The 16,465-nt window shown below is 37.3% G+C and overlaps 1 protein-coding gene across 13 annotated transcripts in view; it reads left to right on the forward strand.

Annotated features, from left to right (window-relative positions):
* The window catches only part of TENM3 (teneurin transmembrane protein 3), a 419,436-nt gene that overhangs the window by 278,155 nt on the left and 124,816 nt on the right, over nt 1–16,465 (forward strand). For 11 of the 13 annotated variants that reach the window (XM_074905788.1, XM_074905789.1, XM_074905790.1 and 8 more), the window contains one exon: nt 2,116–2,353. The exons of 1 other annotated variant lie outside the window; for it this stretch is intronic. In XM_074905788.1, the coding sequence (XP_074761889.1) occupies nt 2,116–2,353 (238 nt within the window). Of the gene's footprint in view, nt 1–2,115; nt 2,354–7,388; nt 7,482–16,465 lie in introns of all 13 variants that reach the window. One more of the 13 variants, XM_074905787.1, reaches the window with a different exon arrangement.

A 16,465-nucleotide genomic window follows, 5' to 3' on the forward strand; every position in this document is an offset into this window, starting at 1 on the left:
TAGGAGCTGCAGAGGAGGATGGTGTTGCACTGATCATGGCAGCACTGCTCAACAAGGTTAGGCAGGTGGGATAGTCAAAAAAGGGAGTAACAAAGACAACAAGTCAGGTCCTTAAGGCAATTTTGGTAATTTATCTGATTAAAAATAAATTAATGAAAATTATTAAATATTAATTTCAATTTTTTCTGTAGTGTTAATCATTTATACATGTGTAATGCATTTATGCATATGTATAAATATTTACACAGGTATGTGTGCATGTATATATTTTTATACATATATATACATTATAAAATACAGGGCCACAGTTAATTCTGCACTCGCTAATAAATAGCTTGTAATCTAAATCAGATAAAGTTTTAAGTAGGCGGGGAAAAAAGTCTTTGCTAGTGTTAGTCTGTCTACTTTCCTTTAGCTGGTGTGTTGAAATGTGGCTTGAAGCCCTTGATAGTGATTGTAACCACATGCGGTGTCACCCTTTGTGTCAGTGTTTGTAAAGACCAAGCTGATCAGTTGTATCCTTCCTGGAACGCAATTTTTCATTAACGTATTAGGGATTTGGTGTTGAAAACCTTATTGGCAATGTAAATGCTGTCATTATTTTAATGACAGGTTCAGATTTGCTGTTGTTTGTGACAAAAGTGATGTTGACCACACAAGATAACTGGAAAGGAGAATGGGCTTCTCAGAAAGGAAACTATTCCAAAGGCTAGATTTTTCTGCTTAAGCTTAGCACGCCTATTCCTTAACATTCTCAGATTTTCTTATGTTCATCACATGAGAAATTGCTCACTGTTATTTTTATAGTAGTCACCTGTAAGTTATTGGAAACATCTGTTTCAACAGAAATACTTTTCCTGTGTACTCTGCACCGAGGTATTATTTTATTGGGTTTGTAACAATTTGCAGTAATAACCAGTTTCAAACAGGGAATTGCTCATGAAGATCAAACAACTAATTTTAAAAGTATGTGAAAGAATTTACATAGTGAGCGAAGTGCAGGCCCTGTATCTTTGGCTCTGCTTAAGACTTGAACTTGTATTATTAGGTATGTTCTACTACGTTATTTTAGGAAATAGATTGCAATTTGAATTACGTATTGTTAAGTGTTACATTTATAAATGTCATCAGTCATTGCTAAATCACAATAAGTGAAGTGTCATGAGGGTTTTTTAATTTTGTGTTCATTGTATTGTATGGCAAAGTTTGTCTTATATTTGTGACTTATTTACCTCTGATTTTACAGAAAAGATTGTTAAAACTAATTGATGGAGGTATTTGATTGTGGGTTTTGCTGTTTTGAGGTTTTGCTTTTAAGCTTTATGGGTGTTGTGTGCTTTGGTTAAGTCAAAAAATATTTCCTTTTGTTTTGATGGCCTGACTCTCAGATCACCTGTGACTTACTCCAAACTGTAGTTATATTGCGTAGTGTGAAATTAGAAAATCTGTTCTGTGTGTGTTCTAATGGATGTGACGGTCATTAAGTATATGAGTCTTCTGACGTTGTAATCAGATGTGATTCAGTCTGTTAAATATCCATGAAGCAACATCTGTTTCACAGAGTGACCTTCTGCTAAAGAATACTTAGCATCTATTAGCAGATCATAGTGCAGATCTGCCTTATTTGAAATGCGCTAAACTAGAGTAGTCTACTGCTGTTTAGCAACTAGCTTGTAATAATTTATTGCAGTTAAATAAGCTTTAAAAATTCCATTAAATAATTACAGGGATTATATGCATTTCGAAAACCTTTGTGTTCTACTGAAATTACCCATTTAATTTCAGGGTTGGTTTGTTAAAAAAAGCTGAAATCTAAAAGCACATTAGGGGATCTGTCAGATGCTATTTTCTGTAGGTGTTAATAAAACCAGATTAAAAAAAAAAAAAAAAAAGAAACAAATTAAAACCAAAAGCAATTTTACCATCTGTTGTATATTAATTAGAACTTTGTGTATCAAGGGTAAACTTGCTCTTAGAGAATGTCACTGAATGTCTGCTAATAGAATAATATGCAAATATATTAGATGGTAGGATTATGTTGAATTTCTCATTCTGCTTTGGTTGTAGCAAATGCTAAGATGGTGTATAACGAACTTTAATTTTCTTTCTTCTTAGAACAACCTCCAAATAACCAAGGCCAGTCGACCCTGCAGCCTTTGCCACCTTCTCACAAGCAACATTCAGCACAGCATCACCCATCCATCACCTCACTTAACAGAAACTCACTGACAAATAGGAGGAATCAGAGTCCGGCCCCGCCGGCTGCTTTGCCCGCCGAGCTGCAAACCACACCTGAGTCAGTCCAGCTGCAGGACAGCTGGGTCCTTGGCAGTAATGCGCCACTGGAAAGCAGGTAATAATTACTTAGGTACTACTACAGACTGTGGCACTTTTAAATAAAACATTCAACTTGACGAGAGATGACCAGCAGCTAATACTTCCCCTCCTTCAGCAAACAAAAGTGAAAACTTTTCAGTGCTACAACTATCCTCTCTCTAAAATTCACGACACTCATTTCCCTTACAATGCCTATTGCAGAGTGATTGGACTCGGAGAGTATTTTCCAGATGAGTATTTTCCTTCCTGTTCATAATCGATAACTGTTGACTTTTAGAAAAAATTTCTTGCCTTGCTTGCCAGGTATGTTGTGTCAAATATGTACTGCCATACAGATTGAATGTCAAGGAACTCTGAGTAACTTTTTAGCTCTTGTACTTGATCCCTTTAAAGAAATACCCATGTGAGGCTAGATGTTTATTAAAGTTGCCAGGATTTGGTGAGACAAAAGAATTTCCTTAGTTCTGGTATCATGATGAATTTGTCCTCGTTCTTTTTTTGTCTTTAAGAATTGATAAGTGGCTCTAGGAAAGAAGCAGCTAATGTAAAGGGTGACACTAGCTTCTTTAGATGCAGAATGATGTATGATGCAGAATGATCTATAAAAAAAATTTATAGGACTTACTGGCACAGAGCTGAATTTACCTACAGTGATTAATTAATACTCAGGTAACACTCAATCAGAACTAATTTTTTATTAACGAAAGCCATAATATTCCAATTTAGTCATCAAGCTGAGCATTTATAACTGTACAGAAGCTGACAGTAATTCTTGAAAATATTTATGAAATCCCTTCAGTTCATTCTTTGAATCCCTTTACATTATGTTTCATAGCAAAGTAAAGATAGTCCAGCTGATTTTGACTAATTTAAAACATACATGATCTTCAAATTCTCTATTAGATAGTTTTGTTTCCATAGATGTTTCAGGCAACTCTTCCGTCAGGCTGTTGGGAATGGCCATTCCTTATCTTAGTTTTCTTGGACCCTCCTGTATTGCTTATGAGATGCAGACATTGTGGAATAGGATTCCATTGAAGGAATTTCATCATCATACTCAGACAATTTAGCACATTAAGAAGGAATTTTCTTATAGAACAAATAAGACTGTTGTGGGCATAAGATGTTTGATGTTTTCCAGACACTGGTTAATCTTGAGTAGATGGGTACAGTCTTTGATCTTTGTTCCTATTGCCATATATGTTTTTATTATGTTATAAATAAAAGGACATAGGACTTGAATGAGAACACCACTTCCAACCTGGAGTAAATATTTTTTGCTGAGTTTTTTTGTCTGTTACATGTACCTGATGAAAAGCTATGGGTATTTGAGTGTTCAAGTTTTGAACGCTTGTGAATGAGCTGAAATGTGAAAATTTCATATAAAAATTGATAGAGGCCTACTGTAGTTTCTCTAATAGTCTCACTTGGTTGGAACTCTGGAGGTGAAGAAGCCATCTTATTTGTCATTGATTTTTTCCCTTTTCGGTTGAGATTCCCTACTGCGTGTGATTCTTAGGCTCAGTTTCAACTATATTAACAACTTTGTGATAGGTCTCTTCCTTCATCCTTTTCTCAGCCTGAAAGAAAGTTTATTTCCTCTCTGGCAATATTTTAGCTTATGCTCATAGTCAGCTTTTTTTTCTCCCCCTCTCTTTTTCTTTTTATCTGACTTAGATGACGGCCATTTAGAGGTACAGAATGTGAATGTCAGCATATATACATAGCTATCTTTCTATCTCTGTAGGCTCATATTGGTGATGGGTGGCATAAAAGTGACATACAACTTGCTGTCATGTATAGCTGGATAGTGAATAGGCTGTTTTTGTGTATGTGCATGTAAGTGAGAGGGATGTATTTGCAAAGCCTGAGGGAGGTTTTAGTCCCTATCATTTTGCAGTAATGATGGAAGTGACTTCAAAATACATATTTCATAATACTGGATTCAGTTGTATATTTAATAGAATATTCTGCAATTTGGCTCTGTGTAGAATTAATACTTTTGTATAAAGCATTGCTGTTACTGGTTAAATGGATGAACTGTGAGGTGGCAGATCAATAACGTCCAACAGAAATTCCAGTTTATGGTTTTTTAAATATAAAAAGACTCTTTGCTTAAAATTTTATGAGGGCCTAAAGCTGTAACTTGGATTACGTGAGTGCTTCCTTCATCTTTGATGCCATCTTTAGATGACAATGAGGTGACTGAGCAGTGGCAGAAATTGGCTTCCCTCTACTGGGGCTCAGTAAAATCAACATTTTTTAAAAAGCAAGACATTAAGAAAATACTTGCTGCAGATTTCCTGCAGACTGCAAGACCTTTTCCTTGGACATTTAACGATCTTTACTATTTGACTCTTCCCCAGTCTGCTGCAAGTTAGGTTCAGCTGTAGAGGCAATAGATCTGCTGGAGAAGCCAGCACCATAGAACAATATGAACTTTTGAAGAAATAAAAAAGCAGGACTATATTGAATAAATGTTATTTTATTCTTTGAATTACTGGTTAGACAGTGCCAATCATGCAAAAGCATAACTACATGTCAGGTGTCTGAATACTATAATTCATTATTAAGTAATTAAATATTAGTAGGGGTTTTATTATCGTTGATCTTTAAGTTTTTATTCACCTGTTAGTTTTAGTAATGACTTATTGAGCTCCAGGATCATTAGTTGCATTCTCATGACTTTGCATTCTACTAGGCTCTAAATTACTGATATTTAAAAATGCTTAGTAAATCACTTCTTTAAATGCTTCCTCTGTTAGATATTTGCATCTGCAGAATTTTTCTAATGCACAATCAGTTACGTATGTTAGAGATGTGCAGAGGAAAAGTATGTTAGAATTCATAAATTTATTGGTAAAAGTAGGCTGGTAGCATCTCTTACTGCATTTCTCAGGCAAAATTTCATTAATTTTAGGCATTGAATGTCTAAAATAAAGTTGACATCAAGGAGAAGTTTACGTATTCTGGTCAAGGAATAAATCTCTGAGACTATCATATAACTTTATTCAGAATCTGTGCTAACATGCCAGTGAATCAAACAAGAGCTTTGTTTTTTCTTACTTGATTTGCTGTATAAAATACCTAATTTTTTGAATGAAGACTGTATTTTGTATGATGGACTGTGAGTTTTTTGTAGCAACTAACCAAGAAACTTACGTGGTTTTTGTAGTCTATACTGATACTGCTTAGTTTTCTTTTACCCCAACTTAAAAATAGATTGGGTAGGAACATTACGGTATTCAGTTACTTATCTACTCATTTTACTGAGAAGAAAGATGGAGCTGGTTGAAGAATTACTTGATGTCTGGAAAATATTTCTGTATTTTGAAGGATTTTATTAAAGTACTAGAATACCTCAGAAGTGATACAGACAAAACAATTCCTAGAATGTGTTACTTCAAAACCATTCTGCAAACTTGATCCAAACTTCATTTTAGAATGTGAAGATTTTAGAAACTCCTAAAGTGTGATGAATGCACCCATATGTCTTTATTGGGGTGGACTGCCAATGAAGCTAGCACCTTCAGTATTGATTAACGTGTGGAAAGGGTGTTGATAGTTTCCAGGGAAGTCTTAAATCAATTTGTGTAGAGGCTGATTGATTGTCTGCAAAAGCACAATGTTGCTGGATGTTAAAGTCTGCGCAAAGCAGCTATTTTATGCATTCCACCCGCTAAAACAGTGCCTGGTTTAATCAAATTCAAAATTGTTCCATTCTGTAAATCTTCCAGGTTTTCACACATGGACTTGATTAGACATGTTACTTATATTGAGAAGGCATGGTACAAAATAAAGGCAGAAACTGGGGATGAAGTTCAAGTTCTGCTCTTCTGAAGACCCTGTGTATCACTGTGGGCAAGCCACATTGCTGGTCTGCAAGTTGAGGAAACAGGACTCGACTTAGATTGCTGAGAGCATGAATGCATTTTTAAAGATTGACATGCCATAATTACGGGGTCAGTATATACACACGTTAGACACATTCATTAAGTCAAACAGCCAGTATTGTTTTCAAAGACTAAACTTGAATAAAAAAAGTTCTGTTTTCTTTTGACATTCTCATGCAGTTGGGTGCTCACCAAGCATCTGTGCCTGAATCCTAGCACAGTGGGCCCATATGCTTATAAGCTTCCCTTGGTGTCAATAATGTCTTCCTTTAGATTTTTGCTTGATCTCTCTGGCATCCTTCCTGCTCAAAAATCCCTTGCTGTCACCATGAATACTTGGAATTTGACAACTCTCTGTGTTTCCTCCCCTGTCTCTTGGGCAAGCACTGATAGTCCAGAATTCAGTAGTATTTGCACAGTATTCGTGGAGTTTATCATTCCCCTCTACAAAGATACGCAGCCATTGAAGTAAGCATGGACCCAAATTTTCTTTTCCAAAACTAATCTTTTCATGGTTTAGATCAGACAAAAGAAATGTGCAGTTCTAAGTAAACTAATAGTGCCTAGCTTTGTTTCTCTCCTTTCATTTTCTCTCCATTCCCTGACAGAGCCAGAGTCTGTGGTCCTTCGTTTCCCTCCCCTGCTGCTGTGCAGTGTCATTTGCAGAACATGAGATCTCCACTCACTGTGGTAGTCAGCCCTCTGTATATTTTCTGGCTGACCGGCTATGCCAGGTAGCCAGCAATAGACTGTCTTTTAATAGTCTTTGTTCACTTCTATTACTTCATTTCTGGTCCAGCCTCATCAAGTACACAACATCCCCCACTATGCATGGTTCGGCCTTTAAGCCTGTCTTGCCACGGGCAGCAGCCAAGAATTTTATTCAAGGACTTGCACATAAATAAGGGATGACCAAAGGGTAGTGACCACCTAATGGCAGCCTTGTAACACCGTGTCTTCAAGCTACAATCCAGCACGTAGTCCAGAGGATAGCATGGAAGGCAGATAAACCCCACATTCAAAATGCACTTGCGGTTTTGCACATTTGAGGAAAAATAAAGTTATGCAACAGAATTAGTTATTCTTTTTGTGGGATCTTGCCATCCTTTAATTTGAAATTGCCACTCTAATTTCATCTTTTTGTATCTTTGTGTATAGAGAATTAGGAAATCAAGCAGTCCTTGCAAATGGTCATGACAGCCTTATAGAGATGGATGTGTTTTCTCCAACATATCACGATAGCAGTTATGGGTATGTGACTCTCAGTGTTTGCATGATGCTAATTGTTGACACAGAAGACAAAATATGATTTTATAAAAAAAAAATTGGTTACAATAGTCAAAAACATCTGGAACAGACTTCCTTATCTTTATATCCAATTTTTCTAAACTTAGACTTTAAATAGTTTGTCATACTGACATGGTAAAAACAAATGCTAAACTTTGACATCCAAATTTTGTTTGCTTTCACTTAAGAAAATAGTGCAGTTGAGGTTGTATTAATTCTCTATGGCCTGATTCTGCAAGCTGTTGCAAACTATTTGCATGATTACACATTTGCCAGATCTGATCCTTAGTTTGTAATATGTTTACTACTTAGCAAATGTTTGTTTTAGAAATATTATGACATATTAATATAGCATAAGGAACGACCAATCAAAGAAGTTAAGAAGAATTATATATCTAATCTGGAATATTTTTTACCAGCTAGTTTGAATTCAGAACTGCTGATAAATATTTAACTGGAAATAGAGAATTCCATATAAATTAATATTTCAATTCCTTTAAATAAACTTTATATTGTAGAACTGTTCCATATCTACTTAACCTTGTCACTAATATCTGTCTTACATTTGAACTATGTTTTGGCATTCTTAGGCCAAATCAGTATACTTGGTTTCTGATCCACACACTAAAAAACCATGACAAGGCAGCACCATTTCCAGTGAGTTATAGCCTGTTAATCAGCACAGTATGCTTAAATTTCAGTAAACAATTATTAATCATAAATTTACCTTTTATTTTTTGTTTGTACTATGGTAAAAATCAGAGCTTTATGTCCAAATTTTGTTTTGCTAATTGTAACTCTTAACATTACAAAAGGGATAAGGTGCTATTTGATTAAATGAGATCTGCATCTGCTTGTTAATAACTAATTAATCTGTAAAATATATTGACACTGTACATTGATCTGCTTCGTGTTCCAAAAACTCTTAAACTTTCACTTATCCACAAATTATAATTCAACAGCAGGAAGAGAACAGTATGTTAAATTCACTTAGTTAATCATTATCAGCAAACTCAAAAATACTGAGGATATTTACCAGAAGACCCTAATACATTATCTTTAAAGTAAAAATATAAGCATACTGTATTAAAAATGAACAAAACCAAATATTATTGTTCCCTGTAGAACAATTACTATGCAATACTGATTCAGATACATAATTGCTGAAGTAGAGTTAATAGAACCATTCCTTGTTTATGGTTTACATGTTTGTAATGGGACCACCAAATGCAAGTATTTTGACAAAGGGACTATGTTATATGAGATTCCTGTTAGTTGATACTAATTCAGGTAACAATACAATGAAATTTATCTTGGTTTTGTAATCCCTTCATTTTAAAAATTATGCTTGCAGAGATCATCTCCTGGTGTGAAAGTTGTCCAGAGATGATAACACATCAGTTCCAAAGCATAATAGATTTGAGACTACAACATGCTATCAGCATGAAGATTCAGTTTATCAACCTCACTAACATACTGTGTCACAGCTAGAATCATTATATATTTGTTTCTTTGTTTCCATGTCATGCATGTGTACGTTATGATATACTATTTCTTAGTTTGTATGGCTTATGGAGAGAATATTAATCTAATGAATTGACAATTTTAGTGTTAATAATGATAATAGAAATAGACATTTTGCATTGAAATTCTGATGATTCATAGGCCTAGACCTAAAGAATATTTGTTTATAGCTTCGAGAGATTTGTGCATAGTGCATTAATTATCATAAAACAGCTGGGAATCTCAAAGTATTTGAATAGTATGCATTGTTGGCTTTTCTTGATACCACTATTGTTCTCTCTCATATTGACAAATCAGCTTAGTTTGAAGTAAATAATCTAGGTTTTTTAACCTAACCTGATTGTCCTCTCTTCAAGTTACCTAGATGTCAAAATCTAGAAAGACTAAGATGCACTATCAGTGAATGACCATATTTAGATTTGTTATAATTAAAGCTTCCCAGCATTTTCTATTTCTATACAATCTCCTCATTTTCTGAAAATTTCATATTTTTGAAAGGTTGGGGTTTGAAAACTTTCTCCTGTATCTAAGTAAGAATTTTTTGCAAGGAGGCTTGTCATCTGTTGAAGAAAAGTTCAGGAGAGTGTCTTAAAAAAAGTCAGGTTGTTATAAGGGCATAGTGAATTAAATTTGAAAATGGAAGAATCCAGGAATACAGAGTTGAGAAAGCTGGAAATGACTGGGTGCAAAAGGAATAGGAGTGGGTGTGCAAATGAGTAGGTGGAGTAGTCCAGAAGGAGAAACTGAGAGTGGTTGGATAGGCAAGGTAGGACTTAAAAAAAATTCTAGAGGACTAGACACTGAATATCTAGTATGAAAAGCAGGATTATTCCTTGTCCTTTACCGCTTGTGATTACTTGTGAAATCCTTTTGAATAGCATGCACCTCATCACCTACAGGATTGACTCAAGATGATGAGAAACCATGGCTGCTGGCATATGCTTTACTAGTGACAGAAGCCAGAAATAATCAAACCAAAGATTTTGCATCTGTGATGGACTATCTCTGAAGTTTCTTCAAACTTGCTTTAAAAAATTGCAAGTTAAACAAAAAACACTTTAGTAAAAAAATGCCATCAACACCATAAAGTTAAGCACTCAAAATTTATCAAGTGAAAAGCTAACCTCTCTCTCAGGTTGTGTGGCTGAAGTCAAGCCTGCCATCCCAATAAGTGCAGCTTGAATTGAACCAGAAAGGAATTTTTACAGATTCTAGAGATTCTTTGTCACATTCAAACAGGTGAGAAAACAATACCAAACATCATGGCAAAGCAAAGACCTGGATGATTATAGTGCCAACATCCAGCATCACTGATAATGTTGGTTGCACAAAGAGAAGTCCAGCTTTATGTGGAAATGAGTACCATGAAAGATAAAGCGTCGCCCTCTTCTGGGCACAAGGTGTAATTCTCTGCCTTGTTGGATCCTTGAATGTGGTCTCTCAAGTCTGCAAATCTTGGCATGTTGCATATGAGGGAGCATGCAAGTGTAACATACAAATTTTCACCAAGGAACAATAAGGACTGGAAAACAGGAGTGGTGGTTGCATCACATGTACATGCATAGTTGCCAAGTTGGAGGTAGTGGATGTAACTCAGAGGTTATGACAGTGCTGTCCCTGTAGTGACGTGAATCTGGCTGTTTGAGTGACTGCTGGTAGCATAGCAGTGGCAGCACAGAGTTCATCGCAGGTTAGCATGGACTCTGAATTGCAAGAGAACCACAGCTAAGGATATCAGTAAGTGAGCTAAGGTTCACAGATCCATTATGACTGAAGCTTCAGCCTGCTTGCAGCTTGAGGCAGAATCAGATCCTATCAGTCACTGGCATAATAATAGTTCATTTCTTTAACTTCCCCCTGGTTTTATCTCCTTTTAAAAATGTCCAGTAGCTCAGCCAGGTCATTCAGCTGCAGATGAAATTTCAACCTTTGTTCAAACTTCTGAAATAACCTTTGGGTAAATAATGCAACTCTTGTCTCTCTTAAGCCGCATTTGCTTTTTGAAGCTGTCTCCATGTGCCTTTTGAGGCATTTAGAGCAGTTGTTCTCTTTCAGCTTTATGAAGACAGCAAGGATAATAAAAGAGATTGGAGGAGTACTTTTACCCTACCTTTCTTCTTTGTTTTTCTCCCTGGAAAGCTTAACTTACTCAGTATTCAAGACAGGAACTGGCCAAGATTAGAATACCTTGCCTCAGAGACAACCTTCTCTCTTCTCTATCTATCTTGGTAGGGATATGATTCCAGAAGGGCAGAGAACAAGATAAGGAATTGTAATATAAATTCTTACTGCTCACATGAGCATTTCTAGTCCTCACTACAAAATTAAAATGCTTTCCTCTACTCTTACTTCCTTTGGAGAGGAATGGAATAGCATGAACACTCTCAATATCAGAAAGTGCACTAAGGGGCTCTCAGGTTCATTCCAACTCCTGCCCCCTTCAGAAGTGAGTATCACCAACAATATCAAGAGCCAAGTCACTTACTGTAACCTAGATGGAAGTCTGTGTAGATACTGGTCCTCTGAGAGACCCACAAGAAGCCTGTAAGGAGAGCAGAGCCACTTGATATTATTTTCAGTAATATGTAAGCCTAGTTTCACTCCCCAATGGAAAATAGGTACTGGGACAATCCTGCAGTGAAGAGTATGAGTAACTAAAATTGTGTCAGGTTTCTTTGCTTGCCCACCCAGCACCATGAGTCTCATCCTTTGCTTCAGACTCTCCTGCTCACTTCTGTAAAGTGTGGCTTAGCGTTGTTTGTTTCCCTTGCTAATCTTCACAGGGTGCAGCATAGCAGAGAGGAGCATGAAAGAGCAGGCTTGGCAGAGCCATCTGATTACACTGCTTCTTCTGATCTTAGATATACGTTTACTTGTCACAGAAGTGAATTGCTCCTTCTCCAGGGGAGCAAGCTAGCAGCCCGAATCTGCATTTGGAGGAACAAATAATAGGATGTTTACAGGTGACTTCTACATGCTGTAGCACTATACTCTTTCTTATACCTGCAAGAAGGTAGGTGCGTTGCAGAGGAAGAGGTTTACTCTTGCACACGTAAAGAGAGGAAGTTTGAGGCTTTTGTTACTAGCCAGACCTTCAAGTCACCATGTCCTCATGTCTTTTAGATGGGGATACTGTCATGTCTGAATTGCTCTTCAAAGCTTCAGCTGCAGATTGCCATGCATGACTTCTTCAGTCTTTCTCCAGCAGCAGCCAGCAGTGGAGCAGTAACCTGCCAGGGTTAACACACAAGCAGTTAAGGAAGGCACTTGCAGCCCTAGTAGTTCTTTTTTTCTTTCTTGGCTTTCAGTCTTCAGTTTGTAAAGAAAGCGGATCCTCTGTGTAAACCCAACCAAACTCAAGCGTTACCATATGTAAAGTGTTTTTCTGAAACATTTGAATAAGCTGTTAGAAGAGGCTTATCTCCAGTTCCCACAGATGTTTCTTCTTTTTTTGCATATGGATAATAGCTCTCTTCTCTTTCTTCCTTTCCCTCAAACTTTGATCATCGTTTGATCTGATGTGATCTTGGAGCTTTTTCCGGGATTATGGTAGTATTAATATTGGCTCTGAGGAAGCGGAAATTCACTTTTATCTCTTCCTAAACAAATTTTTATTTCAATTCTGCACAGAAAATAAACTGAGACAAATTCGCAGCATAATGTAGTTTCTGTGCTGGCTTGGATTTATGTTACATGCAGCCATATGGTTCTGTGAAAGTCAATCATAAGCCTGTGCTAAGGGCAAACACCACCAGCTACAAGGTTTCATCTCAGAAGGATGTTAACAGAAGATGAAGACAGACATAAAGTGCTCATGGAGAAACAAAAATCCAATTCCTTCTGGAGCCTACTGGGAAAGCTGATCTCATGCATCAGTGAACCAGAGTTCATATGAGACCTAGTCAGTAATTTCTGTTATCTTTTACATCTTCCCTATAATGTCAGTCGGCAGAGATTAATCTTCTCTTTCCATCTGCTTCCTCAACTCAGTGCAAGGAATCAGATTTATTGATGTGATCTATCCATTAGTGAACCAGGCGGAGCTCTCTAATGTCAAGTGGCAGGTGGGGGTCATGGTCTCAATCAGAGAACCCAGTTCAATCCAGCATGAATAGGGTCTGTCAGCAGAGAGAGAGCACACCAGTCAGCAGATGCTGTGCAAGAATTGATTGCGATCTTGGACCACTGTTTTATGCACAGTTAATGGTTTTCTTCTGATTCTGACAGTTAATGTATCTGGTAGGCTTTTTGTAAACAAACAAAAGCATAATAACCTATTCCCAGGAGAGAAAAATTCAACTGGTTTGCATTAAGGAAAGTCAGGAAAGATAAATACAAAAACTTAAATGAGAGAAGTTGAAGCAAACTAAAATAGCTGCAGCTGGATATATTCATCCTCTCTTGAAGTAACTTTCTTAAGATTAATTGATTTCTTTGTGTGGAAATGGCAAATAGAATGCTAGGTCTTCACACAGAGATAGGCACATGCTATCTCTGCATGTGTCAGTAATGACATATTTGAGGTAGAGAATGAGAGCTCCCAAACCTCAGAAGTCTATTCTGTCTGACTTTCCTATGCCCCTTTGAACCACCATAAAAATAAAAAGATAAAGTTGCAGCTACCCTTATGTCTTACTTGCTTACGTTGCCCTCATGGTGCTGCCAGACTGTCGTAGAAGATGCCATTACACTTTTGAAAAGCAGAATTACTACTTGCTGCTGTCTCCAGATAGGTGCATTATGAATCAAGACCACTTTTTGATAAAAGCTGGTATTTTACTTTTAGTTCAGGTGAGCAACCATCACAGCTGTGTTCATTACAGAACAGAATAATTACAGTTTTTACTCCCAGAAATTCAATAATACCATTATATTAAACATCAAAACCAAGTCATTAGCACTGTCAATCGAATTCTGAGCAGAGAAGTCATATCTCCTGAAGTACTGGTCCTGAGAGGTAAATATGTCACCAAAACAAAAACTCACTAAAATTTACATTTTTCTCAGCTTGCATTCACTCAAAGTGTATTCAAGAAGTTTTTTTCTGCCTCTTGAGGCTTAGGAGAATATGACCGATGTGTTCCTAATTCTAGATGTCTAAGGTGTAGTAGATGTTACCACTTTGTAACTTTGAGTGAATCCAGGGTAATAGATTGAGGACCTCAGCAGAACAGATAAGACTGTTTGCCTGGTCGTGCTTACAAACGTCTTAATTCATGTATTAATGTCCACAGATTCAATAATCCTTAGAGGAAAAATAGATAATTTTTAATCGAGTTAGAGACTGGCAGATTTCAGTTGTGTTTGTGGGGAGGATTGACCTGTGCTCCACAATGCAAAAATTGGTGTGCTCATTTCATGAAGTATTTAATCTGTGGTTACAGAAGACATTGGTTTTGCCTTGACTGGAAGAATCAAGTACAATGATCTTTTGAGCCAACAGTGGTCCCCTGTGCTGGTAATTGCTAATATGTCCAGGGTTTTTCTCAAGTTACAAGGAGAGCAGATGAATTAAATATAACAGATTAGTGGACTTGTTACTTACATGAAAGACATTTCTGGAGAGTCAGGGATATATTTAAATATTCGGTGGTCTTTTGGTACCTAAGGGTAAAAGAAACAAATGCAAAACATGTTAGGAATAGTTTTTCTTTCCTTTTCCACCTCTCTTCAAGTCACTTTATATTCTGTCATCTTCAAAATGTCAGTTTTGTTACATTCTGCACTGAAACAACAGGTATCTGAAAGCAACTTTCCTTAACACAGTGGTTGCCTTCGTGTGACCCATAAAGAGCCTAAATTTTGCTTTTTGCTTCAGGCAATTACTTTTCAATGCTTTTGTACATTTTACCCTAAAAATAAAATTAATCACACAGTAATATTTATTAAAATTTTGTCTTTATATACTGGGGGGCAAACAGTACATATTCATACAAAAACAAGGGAACAATTAGTTGAATTCAAATTAAAATTGGTAGAAGAAAGTGCGTTTTGGCACAATGCATGTTTAGCCTACAGAACAAAACACAACAAGGCATCAGTGAGACAGTGAGTTTTGGACTATTTAAAGAGTGAACTGATAGTGAATTAACTAACTTGTTCTTTGTACCACATATGCTTACAGGAATCCTACACCTCACACTGTTCTTTAGACAGAGACCTCCTTCAGAAGTCCAGGTCAGAGACAATTTCTATCATTGAATGCCTTTTGCACTGCAGTCTTCTGAGTGTTATAGTTGTTGTTGCTCAGGGGTCTTCTGGTAGTGGTCTGTGATGATCTGAAGAGCCACATATCTTTCACACCATCATGGAACTGACCAAACAGACTGCGTTTAGGACACTATAGGAGATACTACTGCAAGAAAACCTGTACTGCAATGGCACTATGACATTTCTTACTGGTCACAGTGGACTTTCTCTATTCAGTAATATGACCAAACTCATAGATTTATTCTGTTCCAGATTTTTCAAGTGCTGGTAGTATACCACAATACACAACATTCAAAGATTGGGAGGAAGGGATTTAGGGTTTTTGAGCACATCTATTTTAAATACAATTTGATTGGTTATAGTTTATTTGTATAACATCTATTCTTTTGACAGTCTAGAGTTGAGGGCCTTCCAGACGTGTTTAAGTAATATTGCATTCACTGATGCATATTTTCTATATACTAGATATAGAAGAATATAGAAATATATCTATATTTTCTTCTAAACTACGGTCAAAAGTTTTTGTCACAGATCCTTTCATAAAACAAAAAAAAACCCAATGAAACAACTGATCTACTTCTATGACAGGGTGACCTGCTTATTGGATGAGGGAAAAGCTGTGGATGTTGTTTACCTTGACTTTAGCAAGGCCTTTGACACCGTTTCCCACAGCATTCTCCTGGTGAAACTGGCTGCTCGTGGCTTGGATGGGCACACGCTTTGCTGGGTAAAAAACTGGTTGGATGGCCGGGCCCAAAGAGTTGTGGTGAACACAGTTAAAACCATTTGGTGGCCGGTCACGAGTGGTGTCCCCCAGGGCTTGGTTTTGGGGCCACTCCTGTTTAACACCTTTATTGATGATCTAGACGAGGGGATCGAGTGCCCCCTCAGTCAGTTTGCAGATGACACCCAGTTGGGTGGGAGTGTTGATCTGCTCGAGGGCAGGGAGGCTGCAGAGAGACCTGGACAGGCTGGAGCCATGGGCTGAGCCCAACTGGAGGAGTTTCAATGAGGCCAAATGCCGGGGGCTGCCCTTGGGCCACAACAACCCCCAGCAGTGCTACAGGCTTGGGGAGGAGTGGCTGGAGAGCTGCCAGTCAGAGAGGGACCTGGGGGGTGATTGACAGCCCAATGAACAGGAGCCAGCAGTGTGCCCAGGGGGCCAAGAAGGCCAATGGCATCCTGGCTTGTGTCAGCAATAGCGTGGCCAGCAG

The sequence above is a fragment of the Athene noctua genome, chromosome 4, assembly GCF_965140245.1.
Source record: "Athene noctua chromosome 4, bAthNoc1.hap1.1, whole genome shotgun sequence".
Taxonomy (NCBI): domain Eukaryota; kingdom Metazoa; phylum Chordata; class Aves; order Strigiformes; family Strigidae; genus Athene; species Athene noctua.